The following is a 25,780-nucleotide window of genomic DNA, read 5'->3' as shown; positions in this document are numbered from 1 at the left end:
TTTTCTGTGAGAGTGGCTGAACACCAGGGGAGATCCCATCTCTAGAGATACTCAAACCTGCCTGGACGTGGTCCCGGGCAACCTGCTTTAGCCAACCCTGCCTGATCAGGGGGGTTGGATTAGATGATCACAGAGATCTTGAGATCTCGAGCGGTCCCACCCAGCCTGAAGGGTTCTGTGATGCCGTGGGTGCAGCCTGTCGCGTGCTGGACGCACCCTGCGGTAGCTGGTTAATGAACACAGCGCTGCTGAACGTGGCACAGCCAGCAGCAGGGAAACCCCCGGGACAAGCTGAGCTGTGACAGCGTTAATCAATTCGGTCGGGTGAAATGTGTTAACGAAGAGCTACCCAGCTCGTCAGGGCAACGAAGCAGCGCTACAGGGAGGGAGTTCTCGGTTTGCAGAGGCAAGCGCAAACTCGTTCAGGAGAAACAGTGACTCCAAACCAAGCGGCTGTATGAAGTTTCTCCACTGAATTCCTTCTCAACCCACTTTGCCCGATGTGGTGGGTCAGCCTGGTGCGCTCAGGGCAGCTATTTCACATCTTAGTTTAACTGGAAGAGCGACTAAGCAATGACCGAGCAGTTTGCTGAGCGAGCGCTCTGACGAGACGAGCGGCTTTCAGCGGCTTTATTGATTTGTGTTTGTAAAGCTGGCGCAGCGTAGCACGACTGGGACACACAGCACGAGCTGGCAGCTCAGCACAGCAGCCCGGCACGGCAAACCCAGCCCGGCGCGGGCAGCGTAACGCGGGCGGTCCCACGCGGAGGACCTGGCACGGCACGGCACAGCGCGGCAGCATGGTACAGCTGGCTCCTCACAGCACAACGCGGACAGCACGGGGCAGCACTGCGTGGCTTTGGCGACACAAATAATTCCTGTTTGCACTGTTCACCCACCGAACCCGACGTGCGCAGCAGCCGATTGCCCCTTTCTCCAGGCTAACGGCAGAAGTTCCAACCATCACAGGAGGAGCAGGGAAGGAAGAGACATCAGGGGTTTTCCCCCTAAGATGCCACAAGATTTTGGAAGGCCATAAGAAGGGCAAGGGGGAATGACAAGGGTTGTGTTCAGCACCAGTGAGGTTACGCTGGTCCACGTGTCTGGATCCAGCTGGTGGGTTTGGATTTCTGGGATTTCTCACGCCGCACCAAGCCCAGCTCACAGAGTCCTCTCCAGCTTACACCAAGGTGTGCGATTCTCATTACAAGGCATCACAGCGGTTCATCTGTGCTGGGGAAACCTTAACAAAACGGGAGAAACTGGGTACAAGGAATGGAACGTGGCAGCTCGGAAGCTGCACCACAGCCTCCCAAGCCTGCTCACCTCCCCCCTTCTGCCAGTATCACCGGCTGGCGAAGAGGAAAGGAAAAGCTTTGGGACTGGCAGTGAAAAAAGCTTATCGTTCCCAGAGGGAAATTAATCAGTTTGGGGGATTCTTGCAGCAGCTTTGCATCGTCACAAACACCACCGGGGAGGGGGTGCAGCCCCGCTCCCCCACACCTCACAACTCCCTCTGGCTTGCTGCTTCAGGAGCGGGGACTGGAGCGCGTGCTCCTGCTTGGTCCCGACTCCTCATGATGCACGTGTGATTTCTTGTGTTTGCTGACGACGCCTCCACTTGCCGTTGCCTTCTCACACCACAGCTCAGGCGCGCACCTCTCAGGACTGCCAGGGTTCAGGAGCGAGCGCCTGGGCAGTCCTGCTGGAGGAGGTGCGGTCAGGAGCCCCGCAGGTTCTTCCAGTCTGGTGCACTTCCCTGTCCCAGGCTGCAGGGAGGTGACTCACAAGGGAGGAGACCGGTACTTGTGGAAGGTGTTCTCCAGGAAGTTAGCCAGCTTCTCACAGTCGTCCTAAAATAAAATAAAATAAAACAAAAACCACGCCAGGAGATCAGTTTGCCTTGGCCACCTTGGACATCGCCTTCCTTATGTGACTCCATCCCAAGCCACCAATGTCACATCTGAGATTTGATTTGGGAAGAGAACAACTCGCAAGTACACCTGGAACACACTGTTAATAACCATAATATTTACTGAATAACGCCCAATGAAGAATGGAGCCTTTTTGTATCAGGTGGAATACAAAAGCAAAAGAGCAGACAGTTCTTTGGAGCTTCCAATCTGAAGGGACACAACAGGTCCAGCTTCTTTTGTTTAATTTCAACTTAATTAACTGACCACTGGATCTAAAGTTATACCCTCACTGCTAACAAAAATTAAAATTAACGTCACTTTTTATTGGTCTGGCAACTATTTTGTACAGAAATCTCTTTCCTGACACATTCAGGAGTGGGTGGTTTCTAGTATAATTAGAATGTTTATCCCTTAAGAAAGAGATTACCAAAATACACGACTATATGTAAAGGATACAAACACCCCCGCCTTGTATCACAGAGGGGTTTTGGAATTGCCAGAAACAAACTCAAAATTCTCAATCAAATGAAGGAAGAAAGGCTAAATGTACTTTTTTCCAGGTGCACTCACACAAAGTTTTCGCTCGAGGAAGCTGACCCCTTCCTTGTCTAACGTCAGCATCCGGAATGGGGAATTCTCCAAAACTTTACCTACAGCCCCAGAATTCTTAACTTGTACAGAATAAAAATAAATATATTTTTAATTCTCTCTGTGCTGCCCTTCCTGGAGGCCACGCTGCTGAGCAGTCTGAATGCCTGGGCTGCCCTGAGTTCTTTCTTGGGGCTGTCTGCAATGCCTAAGGGAGAGCCTGGCCAACGCCGGGGCAGGACATCTCCGACAGGCAGAAATCCGCAGGGTGAGCTCAGCACAGCCGTCCCGGCAACGCCGGCTACCGGGCGACTCCTCTGGGAGAGGGGAGGTGGCCTCGGCTTCCTTCCCTTGGCACAACGCTGGTTCTCGCTCAGAATCACTGCGAGGTTCCTGTGCTTAACCCCGCCGTCACCATTTGAGTGTCCCCTCAAAACAGCCACCCGGAGTTAGGTATGAGTGAAGTACGGAGAGAAAAAATCCCACAAAAATAGGGGACGGAGGAGCTCTGGCTCCTCTGAGGCACGCGGGGTCACAGATCTGGGGGCTGGGCTGCGGGGTGGCAGGAGGCTTACCTCGTGGATGAATCCGTAATGCACCAGCTCCGTGGCCAAGTCCTTGGAGTTGTCAGCTGCAGAGACAAGGAACGGTGAGGACACGGAAGCTCACACGTCTCTCAGCTGTAAACTCTTGGTTGGCTCCGTAACTGTTGAGTAACCCCGGGGCAAAGGGAGCGCAGAGGCGGGCAGTGACCGGGAGCTGAGCAAGGTGCTGGGCAGGAACGAGCTGCAGCCCCACATCGCACACAGCACAATGGTCCTGGCTGTGTGTCACATGGGGAGTTTCTGCTTGTTTTGGCTCAGCGTGCAGAGCAGGCAGGCAGAAAAACACGGGAGCTGGTGGGGCAGCAACTCCCCAGCAGTGATTTCCAAGCTTTATGCTCTAGTTTTGGTGTGAGCCATCAAGGGACTCGAGCTGCACGGCCTCCAGAAGGCTCCTGCGTGCTTTAGGAAGGAGCCTGCTGTGCTGGACCTACTCTGAGGAGAAGCCCCTTCCCCAGAGCCACGGGGTTCCCTTGGGGGAGAGTCCACCTTCTTTGGAAGGTGGTGCAGGGACCCCACCACTGTTGGGCATGAGGGAAGAATTCACTGGTGTTACCCCACGAGTCACACCCCACACGTCCCAGGGTGAAATGCCTGTTCTTGATGGCCACTCAGTGGACTCCCAGCATTCACTTTGGAGTGCAGGTTACCACCACGTGCCAGAGGCCGTGTGCTCAGGGTCTGAGTGGACAAGAACTGGTACCACACAGATATTAGGGTCCAGTCTGCTCTCCCAGTACAAGGAGGAAGGAAAAGCTGGCTGTAAATACAATCTGTCTAACACAATCTGAGCCTAAACCCAACCGGGGCCACCACGCAATCCTTCTGCATTCACACACACAAACGTACTCGCGAGGAAACCTACTGGGCAGCAAGTCGTAGCTCAGCTGTCGATGCAGTTTGTCCTCCAGGATCAGCAGAAGAGTCAGCTGCAGAAAAAAGAGAGCGCTCTTTACAACCACCAGTTTCTCCATAAGAGAGAAAGGTGCTGGCTCTACCATCAGCACCAGAAACTGCTGGCAGTGGTGAGCGGGGAGGACGTTGGTGACTGCCGAGATGCTGGATGTCCTTGGCAGAGCAGCTTGAGTCCTAGAGGAATGGTCTCTCCACAGTTACAGCTAACCTGCAGCTGTTAAACTAGGAAGAAGTAGAGTTAAAACATGTCCAAAGATGTCAAGGTCTTCCTGTCCTGCAGCCAGAGGGGGCTGGTGGCTTTGTTGTTCTTCTTTTATTATACAGGGACAAGAGCAAGCCCTTTGGGCACTGCAGCGAACTGCCCGAGGCCAAACTTTTTCCCTGGTGAGATGCCAGAGATGGGTACAGAGAGCAGGTCTTGCCCCAGTGCCTCATGTAGAGTAGGAGCTAGATACTTACGTGCCACTGGGTCTTGTCTTCATTCAGCTCCATGTTACATTGCATTTGCACCACCTGGAAGAGGCCAAAATCAACATCAGCTTGGAGGCAGTCCCTCTGGCTCCCCCAGCCCCGCTCTACTGCTGCTCTCCAAGCACGACTCTCAAATTCCTGCTGAAACTCCTCAATTCCAGCTGCCAGCCTGACCTTCCCCTTCTACCCACGTTTCTAGCAATGGCCTGGCTGGAGCAGCTGAGGGTTAGTTTAGTCCAGCGTCCAAAGAACCGTGCCCATCGTCAGCTGGCTAGAGGTGGCTAAGGGAGCCCCGCGCAACGGCCAGCGCTGGGAAGACTTTACAGCCAGGATGAATTCTTCTGCTCCAGTTGCCAGGGGTAGGCTTCCCCTAAAACTCTGCCCAAACTCTTGGTTACGTCTTAATATTATACTTGTTCATGTCCTTATGGGACGACCAGTCCTCAAATGGGACAGAAGAGCAAAACTGAAACCTTGAATATTATTAAAGTGACACATGGATTTTCTTGTGGAAACCCCACATTGCATCACACAGAATCCCAGAATCAATGAGGTTGGAAGAGCCCTCTGGGACCATCGAGTCCAACCATGGCCCTGACACCACCATGGCAACTAGACCAGGGCACTAAGTGCCATGTCCAGGCTTTTCTTAAACCCCTCCAGAGATGGTGACTCCACCACCTCCCTGGGCAGCCCCTTCCAATGGCTAATGACCCTTGCTGAGAAGAAATGCTTCCTAATGTCCAACCTGAACCTCCCCTGGCGAAACGGATCCCCACCTGGAGCTGACCTTACCTTCCTGGTCTCCACATCGAAGGGCTCCGGGGTGGGAGTCTTGGCTTTCTGAGGGTCCTCCTGGGGCTGGGAGAGTACGCGTGGGAGGGCGTGGGGTCTGGAAACAGCGAAGTTCATCAGGGGGTAAATCCCATTCCTGGTACGGACACAGAGGGAGGACAAACGGCTGAGCCCCGTCCTCTTACAGCCCTGGCACAGGTCAGCCTGTGCTGACCCCCCAGACTCCCCCCAGGCCATGGCCCAGGCCATGGCCCAGCCCGGGGATCTGAGCCCGTGGAGTGGCAGCACGGTGAGGAGGTGGCAGGCCACAGAGCCCCCCTCGTTACAGGTCAGCCAGCACCACCCTCAACCCACCTGACGTCTTCTAAGAATTTGTCGAGTTCAAGGAAGGAGACCTCTGAGTACCTGGGAGAGAAACAGGACGGGAAGGTTACTGGGAGAGGCAGGACAGAAGAGCAGAACAGAGGACCACTAGACCATGGCACCAGGGTCACCAGGCTGGATGCAAGTCCTGGGCTCACAGCGATGAAATCTCCCCCACTGATGCTCACCTCCACTGTGCTCCAGGCCGACCCTCTCTCCGTATCTCTGCCATCACCATGTTCAAGTCCAATTCCTTTATCTTCTCCTCCACCACGTTCTCGGGCATCAGATCTAGGGCACAGGCAGACAGGGGCTGTCAGCGGGGAGGTCCTGCAGCAGGACAGCGGCACAGACCCCAGGGAAGGTCTGTGAATCACCACCTTCCTCCCCAGTCTCTGCCACATCATAAGAATCACAAACTGGTTTGGGTTGGAAGGGACCTTAAAGTCCATGTAGTTCCAACCCCCTGCCATGGGCAGGGACACCTTCCACCACACCAGGTTGCTCCCAGCCCCATCCAACCTGCCCTTGAACCCTGCCAGGGAGGGGGCAGCCACAGCTGCTCTGGGCAACCTGGGCCAGGCTCTCACCACCCTCACACCAAAGAATTGCTTCCTCACATCTCATCTCAATCTCCCCTCTTGCAGTTTAAAACCGTTCCCCCTCGTCCTGTCACTCCACGCCCTTGTCAAAAGCCCCTCTCCTGCTTTCCTGTAGCCCCTTCAGGCACTGGAAGGTGCTAGAAGGTCTCCCCGCAGCCTTCTCTTCTCCAACTCTCTCAGCCTGTCTCCAGCCCTCTGGGCATCACCCCCCAGCTCCACCGGGGCAGCAGCACAAGCCCAGACGGGGCCGGGTGGCCCCGTGGTCACTCACACTGGTTGTTGATGAAGCAGTGCGCTGCCAGCAGCTTCAGGGAATGCACCTCGAAGAGCACGCGGTGGAAGAGCAGGTTATTGGCAGTCGGTCTCTTGTCTGGGTTGAGGGTCAGGCACGACAGGATGAACTCCTGGGGGTCAAAGAAAAGGCATAAACCGGGGGCAAAGCGGGACATTCCCTGCTCCCTGCCCACGGCTGCCAGCCCGGCTCCCTCCCGGCCCCGGGGCTGTCCCTGGCAGCACGAGGGATGTGGCTGTGCTGTGGGCGGGCAGCACGGTGCTGGCACCCACCAGCAGCCCGGCCATGGCGTGCTCTGGGCCAGGGAGGACGCGGGGATGCCAGGCTGGCTCTGATGTGCTGGGTACCAGCCGAGGGGACGAACGCTGGCGGGCAGATTCACGCCCCAGGAGGGACGCGTGACCCATCGGTGGGTCAGGCTGTCCCCAGCTGCACTCACCCGCATGTTGGGGTCGTCCACGGAGTGCCGTGCCCGCACGATGGCCTCCTCCGAGACCCGCGTGTCCCCGTTACTCTGGATCTCCAGCACGGCCATCTGAGGAGGGAGGAGCGCAGCCATGTCCACACGCGGCCAAGCCCGGGGTCAGTCCCCGAGGGCTTCCCAAAGGGACATCCCCTGTGGAGCACCAGGACACGCAGCCTGGCCGGGCTCTGGACCCCCTGGGCTCCCCGGAGCTCCCTGGCCACCGGGTCGCTGCGCTCGGGGCCCGTTTCTTCCCTGCAGCAGCGCTCCAGGCTGCTCCCAGGGTCACCGCGGCGCGGCCACGGGCAGCTGCTCCCTGGGCACCGCACAGACCTGGGACAACACAAGCAGCCCCAGCAGCCCCCCAACCTGCCCGGGCCAGCTGGGCTTGGTGCTGCGCATCCTCCTGGAGCGGCACTGCCGGTCCCTGCCCTCTGCGCCCTCCCTTCCCAGCCCACCGAGGAAGAGGAGGCACCAGCCCAGCACAGACGAGCTCAGCTCAGCTCAGCTCAGCCCGCTGCTGTGCCCAGGGCAGGGCGGGCTGCAGCAGCAGCAGATGCTCTGCTGACCCCAGCAGAGATGTCTCCATCGCTGCAAGGGATCCCAGCTCACAGGGAGGTTGGGACAAGGGCAAGGAGCCTCCTCGGGAGGGTCCCCAGGCCACCGTGACCCCCAGCAGGCTCAGCAAAAACAATCCTGCCCCGTAACCGGGCGTCACTGCGGGTCCCCCGGCGCTGCAGCCGTCCCGCTCCGTACCTCCAGCGCGCACATCCCGAAGGAGAAGATGTCCACAGCCGTCCCGTCGGCCTTCTCTGCAAAAGCACGCCAGAACCACGTCGGGCCAGAGGGACAGGCCACCGCCTGCTCGCCCTGGGAGCGGCCCCTGCTCCCTGCCCCAGCCCTACAGACGCCTCTGCCCGCGCACCCCCTCGCCCCTGCCCACCCCTCTGCTCACGCCTGCTCCCCCCACCCCAGCACACACTTTCTCCCAGTTCCCTGCACAAACCTTTCTCATTTATTCCCCTCAAATTTGCCCCAAAACACTCAAGATGAGGATCACATCATGAGTTTTCACGTGGCACGAAGACGCTTCGCTCCTTTTTCCCTCACCGCGGTGCCACTTCACACGCTTTTGAGTGCTCCTGAGCTACACGCCGACCTTCCCAGAGCTGAGACCCTGCCCCTAACCAGTGACTGCCAACGCACAGCCTGCCCCCGTGCTGGCACCGCTGCTGTCCCCACGGGCACCGCTCTGCCCTCACCCACAACGCTATCGCAGTCACTTGCTCTCACGAGATCTGTGACTCACGGCCGACAGCGCGTTAGGGATGCTCTGAACAGCTCTGGGCTGCTGCAGACACGCTGTGCCCACGCCTCACATGGGCACCCACCCCCGGCACACGGACCCCAGGGCACCCACGCTGCCCGCACCCCCTGGCACACAGACCCCAGGGCACCCACGCTGCCCGCACCCCCAACACAGACCCCAGGCACCCACGCTGCCCGCACCCCCAACACAGACCCCAGGGCACCCACGCTGCCCACACCCCCAACACACACCCCGGGGCACCCACGCTACCCGCACCCCTAACACAGACCCCGGGGCACCCATGCTGCCCGCACCCCGGCACACAGACCCCGGGGCACCCACGCTGCCCGCACCCCCGGAATACAGACCCCAGGGCACCCACGCTGCCCGCACCCTGGCACACAGACCCCGGGGCACCCACGCTGCCCGCACCCCGGCACACAGACCCCAGGGCACCCACGCTGCCCGCACCCCGGCACACAGACCCCAGGGCACCCACGCTGCCCGCACCCTGGCACACAGACCCCTCACTCACGGCCGTACTCCGGCGGAAAGAAGTGCAGGTTGCGGAGCTCTTCCCTCTCGATCTTGATGGGGCTTCGCAGGTCGTCCGGGAGGGCTGCGGGGGGAACAAGGAGCGTTCGGTGTCACAACTCCTTGGAGCTGCTCCCCAGGGGTGCACGCACCCACGGGTGCCCTCCCGCCCGTGCCCACCCCCCGCGAGGTCCCGCTCCCCCGCAGACCCCTCTGCTCGCAGACAGGAGCAGCGATTCCCTGCGGGACGAGGTCTCCATGCCCGCAGAGCCCAGGGCTGCCCTTCCGTGCTGCAAAGCCTCCCGGCGAGGTGCCCCGGGCCCGTGGGGGAGGAAGGGTGACCCAGGGACGCGACCAACGTGCTGGGGAGGTGGCAGCGGGACGCTCACCGTTCGCAAACACCCTGTGCCAGACTGCCGTCAGCGCCGACCCGGGAGTGACGAGGGAGAAGGCGTGGAGCAGAGGGGACAGAGAGAATCCCAGAATCAATGAGGTTAGAAGAGCCCTCTGGGATCATCGAGTCCAACCATGGCCCTGACACCACCATGGCAACTAGACCAGGGCACTAAGTGCCATGGCCAGGCTTTTCTTAAACCCCTCCAGAGATGGTGACTCCACCACCTCCCTGGGCAGCCCCTTCCAATGGCTAATGACCCTTGCTGAGAAGAAATGCTTCCTCATGTCCAACCTGACCCTCCCCTGGCCAAGCTTGAGGCTGTGTCCTCTTGTCCTATCGCTGGTTGCCTGGGAGAAGAGGCCGACTCTCACTGCGCTACAACCTCCCTTCAGGTAGTTGTAGACTGGTAGAAGAGAAGGTACCTGCAGGCCTTGCACGGGTGATGCCCCAAGGGACCCCGCAGCTCTTGCCCCTTCTGCCCAGCAGAACCCCCTTGCACGCCATCCCACACCCTCCATCCCTCGGCCTCCCCCTCCCGACCCTTCCCAGCGCCCGGAGCCCCCACCTGAGCCGATCTTGATGAGCCCGTTGTGCTGGATGAAGATGGTGTCACTGGTGAGGTTGCCGTGGATGATGGGGGGCTCGCAGGAGTGCAGGAAGCTGGGGGAGCGCAGAGCGGCCCTGAGCACATGCCGGCGCCCAGCCCGGCCAGGAGGACGGCTGGCAGCGTGCGATGGCGAGCTTACCTGAGAGCGGAGAGGATCTGCGTGCACCAGCGCTTCCAGGCCTAGGGCAGAGAGCAGGGCGGCTGTCAGGCTAGACACTGTGGGAGCCCCGCAGCTGGATCACATCGTTCCTCCCCACCACCCATGGACTGCCCTCCGCCACCCTGCACAGACTGTCACCAAAGGTGTGCCTCACGCTGGCCCAGAGCAACGGGTTGGATGGGGCTTGGAGCAACCTGGTCTGGTGGAAGGTGTCCCTGCCCGTGGCAGGGGGTTGGAACTGGATGGGCTTTAAGGTCCTTCCAACCCAAACCAGTCTGCGATTCTAACAGTCTCCTTTCCACCCCCTGCTCAGAGAACACCACCAAAGCTGAGCACTCATCCTTCCCGGCACACAGAGCTCCCCTGAGCCCCAAAACCCCGGTGGGAGCACGGACAGACACGTCACCGAGGAGGCAAAGCCAGCTGCGGTTGTGGGGCCTGTGCACATGGTTTTCTCCGTAGACACCCACAGTGAGTCTCAATCCTAGGAGTGCCTAAGGGCACCGGAGTGGTACCGAGCTCAGGCTTCACGGCAGGGCTTGCAAGGCCAAGCACAGGGTCCCCAGAACGGTCACCCAGCTCCTCAGCCACGGCCAGCTGAGACCTGCCCGCAAAACCATTCACCAGACCCCGAACGAGTGGGTCTGCAGGTCAAACTAGTCCTTCAGCCCAAGCAGTGACAGAGCCACCAGCCCACCTTCCCTCCCCGAGGATGGTGGAGATGAGGCCTCCCGGAGCACAGAGCAGCCCCGGGAGCCATCAGCCCCACACAGCTGAACCTCGCTGCAGCAGCCCCAGCCGGTCCCCCTCCCTCGGGGCCACGTCCTGACAGCAGGACCCGCTCCTGCGCTGGCCCGGGGACCTCCTGCTCTTGCTCTGGCCCTCACCATGGTGCCATCTCCCTACAGCAGGGAGTCCCCGCGTGACTCAGGGAACAACCGCAGACACTTGCTGTGCCTTATAAGAGAGCAGAGACCCCCCCAGAGCTGCCCCCTTCACCTGGGACACCCCGTGCGTGCTCCCAGGAACCTACCCTGGCATTCATGGCCTTGTGGTTTTTCTTTGTTTTCTTCAGGAACTGTTTCAGGCTCCCCGAGGACACGTACTCTGTGATGAAGATGACCTGGGAGGGAAGAGAGGTGTCACCTTCCCAGCCCAGCCCGGGGGCTGCACCAGCCCGCAGCACGCGAGTGACAGACGGGGGGTCTCGGGGAGCCGGGTGAGGAACAGAGCTGGGATCCTGCCTGGCTCCCGCTGGCATCCCTCCCCCAGCCCAGGGACCCCCAGACACTGTCTCCCCGAGTCCTCCCTACCCGCGCCTTCGAGTCCTTCACATCCAGCCAGTATTTGTGAAGCTTTACGATGTTGGGGTGATCCACAAGCACCAGCTGCTCAAACATGGTCTTGATCTTCTCCTGTGGGCACAGAGAGGACAGGTGAGGTGGCAGGTCCTGGGGCACAGCGGGACACCTCTGAGAGCAAGGAAACCTGGGGCTGGGGAGCAGCCGTGCCCCCGGCCACGGGCAAGGCTGGTTTTGGGGTGCAGGGGGCACACGGAGCTGTCTTTGAGAGAGGACCAAGGGGAAGCACAATGCCACGAGGACAGGGGCACAGTGGGACAGGCTGCGCTGAGCGCTGCTGCCCACGGGCAGCCGGGACTGGTGCTGTCGCCCTGGGGGTCTCAGGGGAGGTGGGCACGGTTCCCCCCGGGGGGATGGCTCACCTCGTGTGCTTTAAAGGCCTTCTTGTCCGTGAAGAGCAGCTCGTTCCACACCACCTCCACGCCCTCCTCTGTGTCCATGGCCAGGAAGGTGCTCTGGATGCCCGGCATGTTCCCCTGGTTCACCTGCGAGGCACGGGAAGGCGTGAGACACAGCGAGCGGAGCCAAGCCCAGCGCGCTGCCCGTCCTGCCCTGCCCTCGGGACCTGCCTGCCTGGGAGCTCAGGCACCCCGGCAGCCCACACCGCTTCTCCAGGACATGAGGGTGCAGGAGAGAGACAGCGACTCGGAGCAGTCCCCACGCCAGCCCCTCGCCACTCTCCGAGCCCAGCGAGAAGCCGGCGGTGACAGTCACCTGCCAGGCCCACTCCTGGGGACACCCACACGGACCCCACTTCCCAGCAGCCGTGGGGGACCAGCCCACACCCACGGCTGATGGTCACACTCACGTTGGACAGGGAAATCAGAAGGTGCAGACAAACCAAAGCCAGAACATCATCATTTTAACGTCTGCTCTCGTGAGACCCCCCCTGCAGTGCTGCATCCAGCTCTGGGCCCCAACAGAAGGACACGGAGCTGTTGGAGCGAGTCCAGAGGAGGCCACGGAGATGCTCCGAGGGCTGGAGCCCCTCTGCTCTGGAGACAGGCTGAGAGAGCTGGGGCTGTTCAGCCTGGAGAAGAGAAGGCTCCGCGGAGACCTTCTAGCACCTTCCAGTGCCTGAAGGGGCTACAGGAAAGCGGGAGAGGGGCTTTTGACAAGGGCATGGAGTGACAGGACGAGGGGGAACGGTTTTAAACTGAGAGAGGGGAGATTGAGATGAGATGTGAGGAAGCAATTCTGTACTGTGAGGGTGGTGAGAGCCTGGCCCAGGTTGCCCAGAGAAGCTGTGGCTGCCCCCTCCCTGGCAGGGTTCAAGGCCAGGTTGGATGGGGCTGGGAGCAACGTGGTGTGGTGGAAGGTGTCCCTGCCCGTGGCAGGGGGGTGGAACTGGATGGGCTTTAAGGTCCCTTCCCACCCAAACCAGTTTGGGTTTCTGTGATCCCGAGGAGACTGGGGGCAACTCCCCATGCCTTGGGGTCCATGCGAGGGGTTCCCACCCCTGAGGTCATGGCGCTGCACCCCAGGCCCTCGCGGGGACCTGCTCTGCTGATGCCACCTCCGCAGGCCACGTCCAGCAGGACCCAGCCACGCAGCCCTGTCCCTGCGCTGGGTCTCTGCCCATCCTGCCTTGGGGGCAGCACCAGGTCACCAGTCCCCAGGCCAGGACCACCGAGTCCCAGGCAGGCCCTGACCTGCGGGGTGGGACAGCGGCGGCACGGGGCAACAGCGGGCGCAGGCGCGGGCCTGCAGCCCCCGCGGCTCGTTAGCAGGGCACAGACAGTGGCTCGTGGCCCAGTTCCTGCTGTGGACACACAAAGCACCTCTGTTCCTTGTTCCCCCGCTCACGTGCTCCGCGTGCCTCGCGCCAAGCCCGGCAGGGACAGCGGTGACACGGCCGGGCGGCCCCGCTGACCGCAGCCTGCGACCAGCGAGTCCCAGAGCTCCCAGTGCCAACACAGCCGGCACTGGTGGGGTGGCTGCCAGGGCGGCGGGGACACAGCTCAGCCCTTGCCCCACGGCAGGGCCATCGCACCATGCTGCGGGCCCCGTGCCGTGGGCCTGGCGAGGCTGATGGTGCTGGTGTGAAAGCCAGGGCGGGCGGCAGCAGGAGGGTTTGGCCTGGCCAAGGGGGACCAGTCCTGGAGCCCTCGGCAGCCAGTGACGGGTCTCGGTGGAGGCTGTGCTGGGAGGGACAGTGGCTGGGGGCAAGCACCCGAGCACCACGGGGGTCTGCTGGTCCCAGAGCGCTCTGGGAAGGTGCTCCGCCGCCTCCCTCCAAAAATGTCACTGGGAAATCAGCTCATGGTCTCGAGACAAATCCTGTCCTCAAACCAGTGAGTGGCCACGGGGCCAAGAACAAGGGGTCACATGGAGAGCACGGCCCCATACAGCCACAGGGACATGCTGGGGTAACAGAGCTCTGCACCGAGGTCACTGACGCCTGGCTCGAAGGCACCGCCGTGTCCGAGACCCTCAGGGGCCACCTCCTCACCTGCCACGGCCACAATGTCCCTGCGGACCGGCCGCCTGCCTGAGTGACCCACAGCAGAGGGACGGGGTCGTCCCTCCGCCGCCGCCCCCCAGCCCTCGGAGCATCAAAGGGTGTCCTGGTGCTTACGGCTCTGGCCAGCGGATCCGCGGGTGTCTGGGAGGCTGCAGTACGTGCTGAGGAGCATTAGACAGAGGCGGGAACGTTCCCTGCTCCGTGCAGACGCGAACGTGCTCGGTCTTGTGCTGAGCGACAATAAAACTGATGCTGAACAGCTGCCCTGCGCGGCGAGCTCCGGCGCCGCACGAATAAATCAACGCTGCGTCCTAATCACGGAGGGGACTGGAGGCAAACAGAACCGGCACGGGTCACCTTGATGATCTCACGCCGTGGCTTCGGAGTTCCTGGCAGCTCTGCGTGCTGCTGGGCACCGTGTGGGACAGGCACGGCTCCAGCGCCGGACCGGGCAAACCCGCTGCTCAGGCTGCTTCCAGAAAGCCCTTGGCAGGAGCTGAGCCCGGCCTGGAGAGACCACTGGGGACCAGTCAGCGAGGGTTTACAACAGATCAGGTTGCACCTTACAATAAATCGCTCCCTTTTGAGCTTTTTACGTCAACAAGGACTGGAACAGTCCACAGAGAAAGGCTTAGTGATGCGGTTCGGGGGCAGAGAGCGGCTGAGCACGGCAGGCGCGGGGCTGGAGAGCAACGGGCAGGCATCCCGCTGCCACCGGCGTTTGGACCCCATTGGAAGATGACAATAAGGACAAGGTGGTTGTCACCTTTCTTGGGTCGCCCTAGGAGACTGGGGAACCCTGCCAGCCTTCTCCTTCTCCCCAGAAACCCCCACTCACACCCTCAGGACAAGCACATGCTGGCCCCATCCCTCGACAGGGACACCCCGCCACCCTCCTTTGCCCCCCCCGAGCACCCCTCCACGCCACCCGTGCCAGCACACACCAGCCACGGCGGGACACTGAGCACGGAGCGGTCCCAGGGGCCTCCTCCGCCGGTGGCCCCGCTGCAGGACCTCGGCACAGGAGCAGGATGCGGGCAGGCAGCTGCTGCGCGAGGGAAGCGTCCAGATGCGAAGCAGCAGCGGGGAAGGGGAGGGAAATGGTGCGTCTCCTTCTCACACCCCGAGCCCAGGCATCGCCATCACGTAACCATCCCCAAAAAAGGCTGCACCACAGAAACACCGAGGGGCCGTTAAAGGGCCCACGAGGAGACACCCGGCCAGGCTGGAGGATGCACCAGGAGGCTGACCCCCAGCCTCAGTGTGTCCCGAGGCTGGAAGGAAGAGGAGCAAACCTCTTCAGGGGTTTTTCTGGACTGGTGCTGAGCCAGAGACCAGGGGAAAGGTGAAGTTTTGGGAATCAAAGGCCCGTGAATGTGCACGAGAGCAAAGCAGCTGCCAGCGCTCCGTACGCTCGCCCTGTCTATACCGGAGCCAAGGTGGATGAGCTTCCCGAGCTGCCGCCTGTGGCACACGGGCACGCAGCCTGTGCGGGACGGGGCCCTTTCCCACCCAGCACAGGCTGGCAGCAACCCTGCGAGCACCCATGGCCCCACGGCCTGCCCCTGGGCTGCAGCCACCACTATGGGTGCTGCAGAGTCGACCCTGGGGACAGAAAGCCCCGTAAGGGACGGCACCGTCTGGAGGACACGGGGCGAAGCCAAAGAGCCCCGCAACGGGAGAGCCAAGCAAGAGGAGCGGTTCCCAGATCACGGGGCCCCAGGATCTCCAGGACCAGCCACGCCGCGCTGGCGAGAGCACCAGGACCCACCTGGCCGCACGGCGACAGCAGACACGTGTCGATGCTACAGGTGACAACCCTCGTGTGCCCATGTCAGGGGGCAGCGCCCGTGCTGCCCTGCCACAGAGCAGGACCCCTGGCTGCTGGTAATGAGGGGAGCTGGCAGGACATGCCGACGGCGATGCTCGCTGCGTGCACAGTTCACCTGATCCTCGTGACACGTTATCCCTTTGGGCGCCGGGAGCTGGTGGGATTTGCTGGGCTGAGCCGGGAACACACCGTGCCTGGAGAGCCCTTCGGCAGAGCAAATCCCGACCTGGCCCTCGCGCCAGCGCCTCGTAAGCCTGGGAGACAGTAAAGGCTGTGTCTGGGCCTCTCCAGGGACGTCTGTTCAGGTTACGGTTAGCAAGGAGGTGCTGCGGAGGCACGGGGACGAGCCTCGGGGAGCGGGGACCGTCCCCTCGGAGGAACGGGGGCTGTGCTCTGCAGGGGCTGGGCTCCCCTCGCCTGCCTGAACCAGGGGCTCCCTGGCCCTGGCCGAGCACCCCTCTCCCCACCACCCCGTGCTATGCAACACGCAGGGCAGCTGTCGCAACACGGAAATAACTTTTTAAAACGTGTAAAAGGAAAGGAAAACATGTGAGAGGGCTGAGGCTGCAGGAGCAGCAGCGTGCGGGCAGCGGGCACCCGGGGCGAGGGGGGCTCAGCCGCGGTCCCGCTGTGCACGGGGGGTTCCCTGGGTGAAGAGCCAAGACAGCCCCTCTCCGACCAGGGTCCGAGACTGCGGCAGGGACACCCCGGGCCAGGACAGGAGAGCCGGGTGGTGACATCCACCCTGCTGCTGTCTGCAGGGCACAGGGAGCGCAGGAGCAAGACGAGGGCTCTGCGGTGCCAGACAAACCTGTTCTCTCCGGGCGATCCTGTTACACAACGAACAGGTGAAGGGACACATGAGACAGCAAATGTTTTGATTCCAGTGAAGCATTCGATCCTGCCTCTCACAAAAACAGATTCTCGGCACTAATTCAGGCCCACGTGGACACGGGGCTGATGTGCTGCCAGCCCTCTGGGCTCATCGAGTCCAACCGTCGCCCTGACACCACCATGTCAAGGCAATGGTTGGACTCGATGCTCCCAGAGGTCTCTTCCAACCTGACTGGAAGGAGAGGAGGAGCAGAGCTCTGGGCAAAAGCACAAGCGGCGTTTCAGCAACAACAACCAGGCGCCCGGCCCCGCTGCGGGCAGGGGGCACCGAGGGAGGGAAGCAGATCGTGGTACCCCAGCAGGACGTGAGGCGGTGGAGCTCCCCCATCCCCGGGCAGAAGTGGCATCTCCACCCAGCCCTGTTCCACGAACTCTCCCTGTCCATCCCCAGGAGACCCCCTGCCCATCAGCAGCAGCGGGGAGGTCGCTGTTTAACACCTGCGGACAGGGAGAGGAAGCCTCTCCTGGCAGGATCCGGAGCAGAAAGGCAGCCCCGGCCAGCCCGTCCCCTCTGCCCGCCGGAGTGGGGGATGAAGCCTCTCCTTTCTCTCCACTCCCATGGCTGCCCTTCCCTCCTGCCCAGCAGCTGCCCGAGCAAACACTGTGTCCCCTGTTCTCCTTCCGCTGCTGAGAAGAAGGCACAGAAGAGCATTTTTCCACTGCCCAGCTAAGAGCCGGGAGAGATCCTGGCAACTAGCGATAGGACAAGAGGACACAGCCTCAAGCTTGGCCAGGGGAGGGTCAGGTTGGACATCAGGAAGCATTTCTTCTCAGCAAGGGTCATTAGCCATTGGAAGGGGCTGCCCAGGGAGGTGGGGGAGTCACCATCTCTGGAGGGGTTTGAGACAAGCCTGGCCATGGCACTTAGTGCCCTGGTCTAGTTGCCATGGTGGTGTGAGGGCAATGGTTGGACTCGATGAGCCCAGAGGGCTCTTCCAACCTGATTGATTCTGGGATCCTGCACGCTGGAGGCAACGCGAGTGTCGTTATTTCCCTGCCACCAAGACAGCCACAGGCTGCGCTGGCCGGTCACCCGAGGCCGGCCGGGAGCAGCGAACAGCAGCCCTTTGTGAGGCAGGGAGCCCGGTGACCGGCAGGAATGAGCCCGGTTAAGAGGCATTTGGTGGGACCTGCCCCGCTGACCGCGCTGGGAGGGGATTTGCCCTCCTGCCGCGTTGGCACGGAGCGAGCCCGAGCCGGGAGCTGAGCTGTCGGCAGGGCAGGTTCAATGAGCACTAACAAACCCCCTGCTGACCGGTACCCCATCGCTACGGAGGGATGCTGAAGAGAAAACATCGCCGTTCACGTGTGAACCATCAAACGCCGGCGTGCCAAAGGGAAGAGCCAACCAACGAGCACCTGATCACCTCTTAATCCATTTTGTAACACGACCGTGGGACACCTCCCTTGTCCCATGAGTAAAACATAGAAACCTCTGGGACTGTGCACGTTCTCTGGTCACATCAGAAAGGAGAAGACAAGGGACACACAAGGGGTACGAGCCTGCAAGGCTCACGTGCAACGTGTGGCCACCATAAACAAAAACCACCTGCCTGGGAAAAGCAATGAAAGGGCAAAGAAAGCTTGGCTAAAACCAGGAAAGGGAACAAAACATGGAGAAAGCTGGTAAATTTAGTGCTTCTCTTCGGTGTGTGGTTTGGAGGGAGCAGCCCAGGACTGCTCCCTGCGGGTGTCTGGGACACGGCGCAGCCAGAGCAGACACGCAGGGCCTCGGGAGCACACCGAGGAGCAACGAGCTGCAAACAGGAAGGCATTTCTTGTGGGGAAAATGAAGGGGAATAAAAAGAGCATGTTACTGCATGAAAAAGGACAAGTTTCTGCACTAACCTTTGCCACGCGGCTGACGTCACCCCCCGCCCCAGCAGCGAGAACAAGGCAGAGGATTGTTATGACCGGGTGTAAGAGCACGAAGGATTAAAGGATCCTTGAAATGGAGAAAGCAGCACAGGGAAAGCGGACCCGAAGCCAAAGGCAAAACAGCCCTCGCGCATCGCCCACGCGAACCAGAGCGGTGACGACGAGGACGCCAGATTTAGCGTGCGAAGCCGTGTTTGCTGCCAGACCCACGGAACACGCTGAGGGCTTCACTGCCTGCTGCCAGCAAAGCTCATCTCTCGGTGAGCTGTGCCGCCTGAGTCCGACCAGCGTGGTCCTGCCTTCACAAGCACCCTCGATTAAAACCACTGCCCCACCTCCTGTCTGGGGCACGGAGCAAAGCCCTGGGACACGAACCTGTCTGATGAGCTGAGGTCAACAAGTGAACTCATCCCAGAAAGTTAAACCGCAGCAAACAAAAGCCACAAACCCAGGAAAGAGCAGGAAAAACAGAAGGCATGAAAAGAAGGAGCTAAGTCCTTCAGCTGATCCCTCTGTGCTGGAAAAGCACTTCACAACAAAGCACCCTCCAGCTCCCAGTCTCCGGGGAGGGCTGGCAACAAAGCAGCTTTCAAAAATAACTCTGGTGGCAAGTATTAAACAGTTGGAGGCTTTCCAAATAATCTGTCACAGAACTGGTTATGCTCACTGCAAACTGCAAACACAATTAACGCCTAAAAAGGGGAACCCCCTCGCACCTCAGCGCATTCAAATGCTCAGGTTATTTTTCCTTATTTTGTTTTAATTTTCTGCTCTGCGGGAGCCCATGGCAACACTTCAAACCCTCCCCCTCTTGCACATTTTTAAATATCACTTTATTTTCTTTAAACTCTGCTTCAGCATTTCTGCTCTTTCTTTCTGTCACTGTTTCCCTTTTCCCTTTCTTTCGTCCTGCTGGTTTTGGAAGTTAAAGCTCATAGTTCAAGGGCTCTGTATCACCGCACGTTCAGTCGTTAACCCTTTTACTAACCAAGGTGACCAGAGGGGAGCGATGGACACCCAGAGAGATACTGGAGAGCTGGCTGAAATAACAGCCTGAACCCAGTCTGTGTCACAGGTTAACGCGGTGGTAACAGTGCCTGTGAACACCAGGGTCAACAAATACCTACTGGTTGTAACAGTCCCCTCTCCAAACCGATAAAGGGTTTGCAACAGCAAAGCAACATGGATAAAAACGGTTTGATCTCAGTAACAAGGTGTAGGGTTCACTCAGGAAACTGTATTCATAGGGAACGCTGCAAAACGTCAGCAGTAAACCAAGATTCTTCTCCCTTCCACTCCTACTCCACAGGGTGGATGGAAAAAGTAAATGAAGTCATCAAACCAACGCTGAAAAAAACCCGTCTTCCTAAACGGAAAAGTCTCCAGCAGCAGCGCTCCCACACCGACAGGGAGGGAACTGGAAGAGGCAGGACCGGGGCTGTGCCGACACGGAGTGAGGCCACCGAAGGATCCACAGGGCTGTTTCTCCACAGGCGTCACAGAGATGCTGTAAGGGCTTTTATTTCCTGAACCGCTCGTGGAAATCGGTGACTTCATGTTTGTCATAAATATATGCACCATAAATAGGCAGGGGAAGCGGTGAAGGGAACTGTTTTCTTCTGTGGTGGGCACAGGCAGACCCAGCTCAGCATCAAGGTCCAGCCCTGCGGCCATGGCACGTTTTAGCCGTTGTGTCCGTACCTGAACCGTGGGGAACCGCTGCACAGGAGGGCCGTGAGCTGCTGCTCGGCATCTTCCCACAGAATCACAGAATCAATGAGGTTGGAAGAGCCCTCTGGGCTCATCAAGTCCAACCATTGCCCTCACACCACCATGGCAACTAGACCAGGGCACTAAGTGCCATGGCCAGGCTTTTCTTAAACCCCTCCAGAGATGGTGACTCCACCACCTCCCTGGGCAGCCCCTTCCAATGGCTAATGACCCTTGCTGAGAAGAAATGCTTCCTCATGTCCAACCTGACCCTCCCCTGGCCAAGCTTGAGGCTGTGTCCTCTTGTCCTAGCGCTGGTTGCCTGGGAGAAGAGGCCGACTCCCACTGCGCTCCAACCTCCCTTCAGGTAGTTGTAGACTGCACTAAGGTCACCTCTGAGCCTCCTCTTCTCCAGGCTAAACACCCCCAGCTCCCTCAGCCGTTCCTCCTGGTGCGGCACGGCTACAAGGGCCACGGGTAGAACCGGAGGTGCGGTCCTTGTGCCCGTCATTAACACACACACCAGCGATTTACCGTAACCTGCTCTCAGCCTACGCTGCCGAGCATCAGCACACGGTACCGGGCGCTCGCTCTGCCCGCTCCAGCTCCCCCGGCTCCAGCACTGCCCCACGCCGCGTGCCCGGGCTCTGCCTGCGGCAGGGACAGCAGGTCCCTGACCCCTACCCTGCTGACCCGTTCTTGAAACAACGAGACCTCGGACCAAGCACAGCACTGAGCATCCCTCACAGGACTTGGCTGTTCTGGTAAAAGCAGAATAAATAATGATAATGAATCATCAGGATAGTGAGGGAAAATCCCCACTGGTAAAAATACTTGAAGCGCTTACGGCAACCAGAACGTGTGTTAGACAGAGCGGCTGCTCGGCCGTGCCAGAAGACCCCACATCGACAGCTCACAGACAGCAAGAGGTGGCTCTTCTCCCTGGTCCGTAACCCAGCACCGATGGATTTGCAACAGAGGCTCTTACACAAAACTTCCTGCACTTATGTTTGCGGTTTAGGCAGTGCTACCACTTCCCCGTGCGGGTTCACGTGTATTTTGTCACGGCAGCTTTACAGACCCCGGACCCTGAAACCGGCGCTTGCGACACAGGCTGCTGGGCTTCGGATATGGACCCAAGGAGAGGTTGGTCCCCTGGGGCACGCAGCCTCGGCACGGCACATGGACCTGGGGAGCACACAGCCTGCCTCGGCACGGCACATGGACCCGGGGAGCGGACAGTCCCCCGGGGCACGCAGCCTCGGCACGGCACATGGACCCGGGGAGCGGTCCACGGGCCTCTTGTGCTGCCAAAGGTGTGACTCAGGCACCGCAAATCATCGCTGTGATGCGTGACCGCGTCGCAAACCAGCGAGGGTCACGAGGCTGCCTGCTCCCCTGCGACACCTGGGAAAGGCCGATCCACCCTCCTCACCTCTGCGGCAAGAAAACCTCCCTGCGGATGGACAGCACGGCACAGCGACCTGCTACCAAAACATCTGCACGGGAACGGCACCGACGGGGCTGCGCTCCACATTTGTTTCCACTTCTCCCACATGCTGGCACAGGGGGACAAAGCTCCAGGGGCCAGTTCCAGCCACTGCAACACCACTCCAGAACGCTCCCATGTCGAAATTAAATGTTCAAATCCACACCATTAAATGTCACCGTTAGGTCAGAATAGGTGGTGACTGGCACGGCGACGCCTGCGCCAGCAGCTGGAGCTCGGTCAGACGCAGGGCACAGAGGGACGGCCAACAACGGGCACAGCAAAGCCCGTCCCCAAAAAGGTAAATGGAACAGCACAAGACAAAGATACAGCTGGCTCCGACACCCCGGGTGTGCCACGCGGGTGGGATCTGACACTCCGGGAGCACCGAGGACAAGCAGGGGAAGGAGCCGTGGTATTTTGAACGTGGTGCCACTCACCATGTGCCGTGCACACCGTGGGACAAGGGCCAGGCACCAGCCGAGCAGCACGTACACCCTGCTGTAGAGACACGGGCAGAGGTGGTAGGGTAGCAGGAACGGAGATCTAAGGGTGACGTGTGGGTGTGGAAGCACCAGAAGGCACAGAGGGACACGAGAAGGGCAGGTGCTGATGGCACCGACGTTAGCGGGTTATCAAGATCTCAGCCAAGCCCCTAAAACCTGGGCAGCCTGCAGCCAGCCTAGAGCACTGTGGACGACTGACAGGTCGTTGGCAGGTGGTGGTGGGAAGATAAAGATCAGGGCTGGCCTTTGATGGGCCCTTTTACCCTCCAGAAGCTGATAGCGCCTGTCAGTGCTGTCCCACCCCTGCCTGGGGTCAGGATTCACCCGCTGCCTCTGCTCCCTGTTCCCAGGTGCCCCAACAGAGGCAGGGAGGCTCGGGCTCCGCTGCCAGGGGAGGTGGTCGTTACGCTGGTGTGGGGGACACATCTGGAAGAGCGAGGGCAGGGGGGTGACACTGCCAAACCCTGGTGGACACGCTGCAGGGGGGCTGTGCTGAGCCCCCGGGCTGAGAAGAGAAGCTGAAACGGGCCAAATCCCTTGTCTGGAGAGGAGGAACCGGATTGTGGAGCCCTGGAGGCGATGGTGCAGGGACCAGCCCCGTCACCATCCTGCCCCGCGAGTTACCCAGCAAGTCCTCGCTCCCGCAGGGCCTGCCCGTGGTCACCGGCCACCCGCACCGCTGCCAGCAGGCACAGCTCGGAGACCGAGCCCAGCGCTGGCTCCGACAGCCCTGGCCTCCTTCGACGGGGCCCACGGGCCGGCTGCGAGCGGCGGCCCAGCACGGCTGGTCCCCGGCGAACAGTGCCCTCGCTGCGGGCTGCACGCCCGGGGCTGCCCCGCGCCGGGGCACGGCGAGCCCGGCTCCCCGCACCGGGGCTCCCCGCGCCGGGGCACGGCGAGCCCGGCTCCCCGCACCGGGGCTCCCCGCGCCGGGGCACGGCGAGCCCGGCTCCCCGCACCGGGGCTCCCCGCGCCGGGGCACGGCGAGCCCGGCTCCCCGCACCGGGGCTCCCCGCGCCGGGGCACGGCGAGCCCGGCTCCCCGCACCGGGGCTCCCCGCGCCGGGGCACGGCGAGCCCGGCTCCCCGCACCGGGGCTCCCCGCGCCGGGGCACGGCGAGCCCGGCTCCCCGCACCGGGGCTCCCCGCGCCGGGGCACGGCGAGCCCGGCTCCCCGCACCGGGGCTCCCCGCGCCGGGGCACGGCGAGCCCGGCTCCCCGCACCGGGGCTCCCCGCGCCGGGGCACGGCGAGCCCGGCTCCCCGCACCGGGGCTCCCCGCGCCGGGGCACCCCGCACCGGGGCACGGCGAGCCCGGCTCCCTGCACCGGGACACACCGCACCGGGGCACAGCAGCCCGGCTCCCCGCACCGGAGCCCCTCACGCCTCCAGCCGCCCCGGCGGCTCGCTCCCCCCGGAGCAGCTCTCCCCACCGGCCTCCGGCCGCGGCCACCGCCCTCGCCCTGGGCACCTGCGGGAGCCGACCGGGTCCCGGCCGGGCTGCCCTTGCCCGGGGGATGCAGCCGCCCCGGCCCCGGCCCCAGCCCCGGCCCCGGGACACGGGCCAGCGGCGCCGCCCGCCCCCGAGCGGGCTCCTGCGGGGCGGCGGCGGGCGAGAGGCAGCGCTCGGAGCCCCGCACGGCCCGGGGGCGGCTCGCAGCCCCGCACGGCCCCAGCCCCGCCCGTCCCGCAGCGCCCCGCGCCCACCTGCTCGCGGCGCTTCTGCCAGCGCCCGCACGGGCTCTCCTCCAGGATCTCGCTCTCCTCCTCGCTCTCCTCCTCCTTCTCCTGCGCCAGCCGCGCGTCCGGCTCCGGCACCGCCATCCCCGCCGCGGCAGCCGAGACGAGCCGAGATGAACCGAGCCGAGCTCAGCCGCTGGTTGACAGCGCCGTGCGGGGCCGGCCCCGGGCTCAGCCCGCCCCGCTCCGGACGTGCGGCCGCGCACGGCCCGCCCCGCAGGAGGGGCCCCGCACACCCCCCGGGCCCGCCCCGCAGGAGGGGCCCCGCACACCCCCCGGCCCGCCCCGCAGGAGGGGCCCCGCACACTCCCCGGTCCCTGGATGCTCCATGGGGACCCCGCACCGCCGCTGGGGCCGGCTGGTGCCCCCCAAGCCCCGCTCCCCACAGCCCCCAGCGCCGCACACCCCGCACCTACCGGCTGCTCCCCGCACGTCCCGGGGCTTGTCCCACCCGCCCCGGAGCCCCGGTTCCCGGCCTGACCCAGCGGTCCCAGGGCCTGTCCCATGGTGTGGCGAGGACCAGGGCAGGGACCGTCCCCCTGTGCTCGGCACTGGTGAGGCCGCACCTCGAATCCTGGGGGCAGTTTTGGGCCCCTCACGACAAGCAAGACCTTGAGGTGCTGGAGTGAGTCCAGAGAAGGGCAACGGGGCTGGGGAAGGGTCTGGAGCACAAGTGTGATGGGAGCGGCTGAGGGACCTGGGGGGGTTTAGCCTGGCAGTGCCAGTTAACGGTTGGACTCGATGATTTTAATGGTCCTTTCCAACCAAAACGACGCTGTGGTTCTATGATCCCCCGACCCACCGGGCCCTCTCCTTACCCCAGCCCCCGCCTGGGCACCTGCCACCCTCCCAGTCCCTCCCAGCTGGGCTCCCATGCCCACCCAGGCTCTGTGCACCCAGAAACCGCCTCACCAGCCCTGCACAAGAAGTCTTACAGATGTTTTCATTCCTCTGGAAAAGTTTCTGGCTCGTGGGATGTTTTTCTTCTCTTTCTGGCCATCTCCGGTTTCTTTTAGCACGTTCATTATTTGTCCCACCCTGCTTCCACACAGCACCGGTGCCTCTGCTGTTTTGGGAGACATTCTGTCCCTCCACACCGTCACTCCTTTTCGCCGCTGTGGTTAACCGAGAGGGACCGCAGGGAGGGTGGCCATCGGACAAGGAGGCACCGATGGTGCACACCAGGCGTCGTCCACAAAATCCTGTCCCCTGAAACACCGTGTAAACGAACAGGAGGCATTTCCTTGTGCGGGCCACCACCAGGTCCTGCCTGGCAGCCTATGGGGCTGCTCTGACAGTGCCACCAGCTACAGCCCTGTGGCCCTGCCGGGCCCGCGCCGCTGCTGCCAGCTCCCCGTGGCACAGCCTTGTCCAAGCCCTCGGTAAACCCCCCTGGGAAGGCTGTTGGCTGCCAGCGTGAGCCCCGTGCTGGCCCTGGCAGACCCTGTCACCACCTCGTGGGCTGTGAAAGCACATCCCGGGCCATGGCCACCTCCAGGCACACATGCCCGTCACACCACTGCTGCCAGCTGTGAGCCGGGTGCCACAAGCGCCCACGGTGACCTTGTCCTGTGCCTACCAGACGGGACCTGTAGGAAAGTAAACCCCCGGTTCTTATCAGAGTGGAAGGCAAAAGTTCAGCTGGGAATAAGTACAAGGACAAGGAGTAAAGAGGTTGGAACCGAACACAAAACACACACCACACCCCAGGCGCCCTTCCTACCTGCGAGCCCCCGCGGCACCCCTGTGACAGCCCCCACCTCCCGCGGGCTCTGGAGCCCCGCTGCAGCTCTGCCGAGGGGCTGCACCCGACGGGGGGGACAGCCTGTGCTGGGGGTGATCTGCCAGGGGTGGCAGGCACCCTCTGCAAGGAGAAGCCGTGTCCAGACAGGGAA

At 61.8% G+C, this 25,780-nt stretch overlaps 1 protein-coding gene across 1 annotated transcript; it reads right to left on the bottom strand.

Annotated features, from left to right (window-relative positions):
- Positions 1 to 616: 616 nt before the first annotated feature.
- On the bottom strand, positions 617 to 24,023 carry NRBP2 (nuclear receptor binding protein 2). The gene is made up of 18 exons (XM_068396008.1): positions 23,853 to 24,023; positions 11,738 to 11,860; positions 11,328 to 11,429; positions 11,048 to 11,137; positions 9,994 to 10,034; positions 9,813 to 9,907; positions 9,240 to 9,263; positions 8,852 to 8,935; positions 7,764 to 7,819; positions 6,984 to 7,079; positions 6,524 to 6,656; positions 5,839 to 5,941; positions 5,642 to 5,692; positions 5,288 to 5,423; positions 4,481 to 4,534; positions 3,972 to 4,035; positions 3,080 to 3,135; positions 617 to 1,853 (listed from the first exon to the last, which is right to left on the bottom strand). Exons 1-18 carry the CDS (start codon positions 23,967 to 23,969, stop codon positions 1,785 to 1,787), a joined length of 1,494 nt encoding a protein of 497 aa, XP_068252109.1. The 5' UTR covers positions 23,970 to 24,023; the 3' UTR covers positions 617 to 1,784.
- Between the last annotated feature and the right edge of the window lie 1,757 nt (positions 24,024 to 25,780).

Source organism: Nyctibius grandis, chromosome 3, assembly GCF_013368605.1.
Source record: "Nyctibius grandis isolate bNycGra1 chromosome 3, bNycGra1.pri, whole genome shotgun sequence".
NCBI lineage: Eukaryota > Metazoa > Chordata > Aves > Nyctibiiformes > Nyctibiidae > Nyctibius > Nyctibius grandis.
Note: the sequence above shows the minus strand (reverse complement) of the source record. Positions and strands in the feature narration are given on the sequence as shown.

What these genes read in the sequence shown, in the direction of transcription:
- NRBP2 (XM_068396008.1), bottom strand. Translation starts at nt 23,969, where the DNA reads ATGGCGGTGCCGGAGCCGGACGCGCGGCTGGCGCAGGAGAAGGAGGAG. An exon ending in CAGATCCTCTCCGCTCTCAG is followed by an intron (nt 9,908 to 9,993) that starts GTAAGCTCGCCA and finishes GCGCTCCCCCAG; the next exon opens with CTTCCTGCACTCCTGCGAGC. An exon ending in GCACAGGGTGTTTGCGAACG is followed by an intron (nt 8,936 to 9,239) that starts GTGAGCGTCCCG and finishes TTCCCCCCGCAG; the next exon opens with CCCTCCCGGACGACCTGCGA.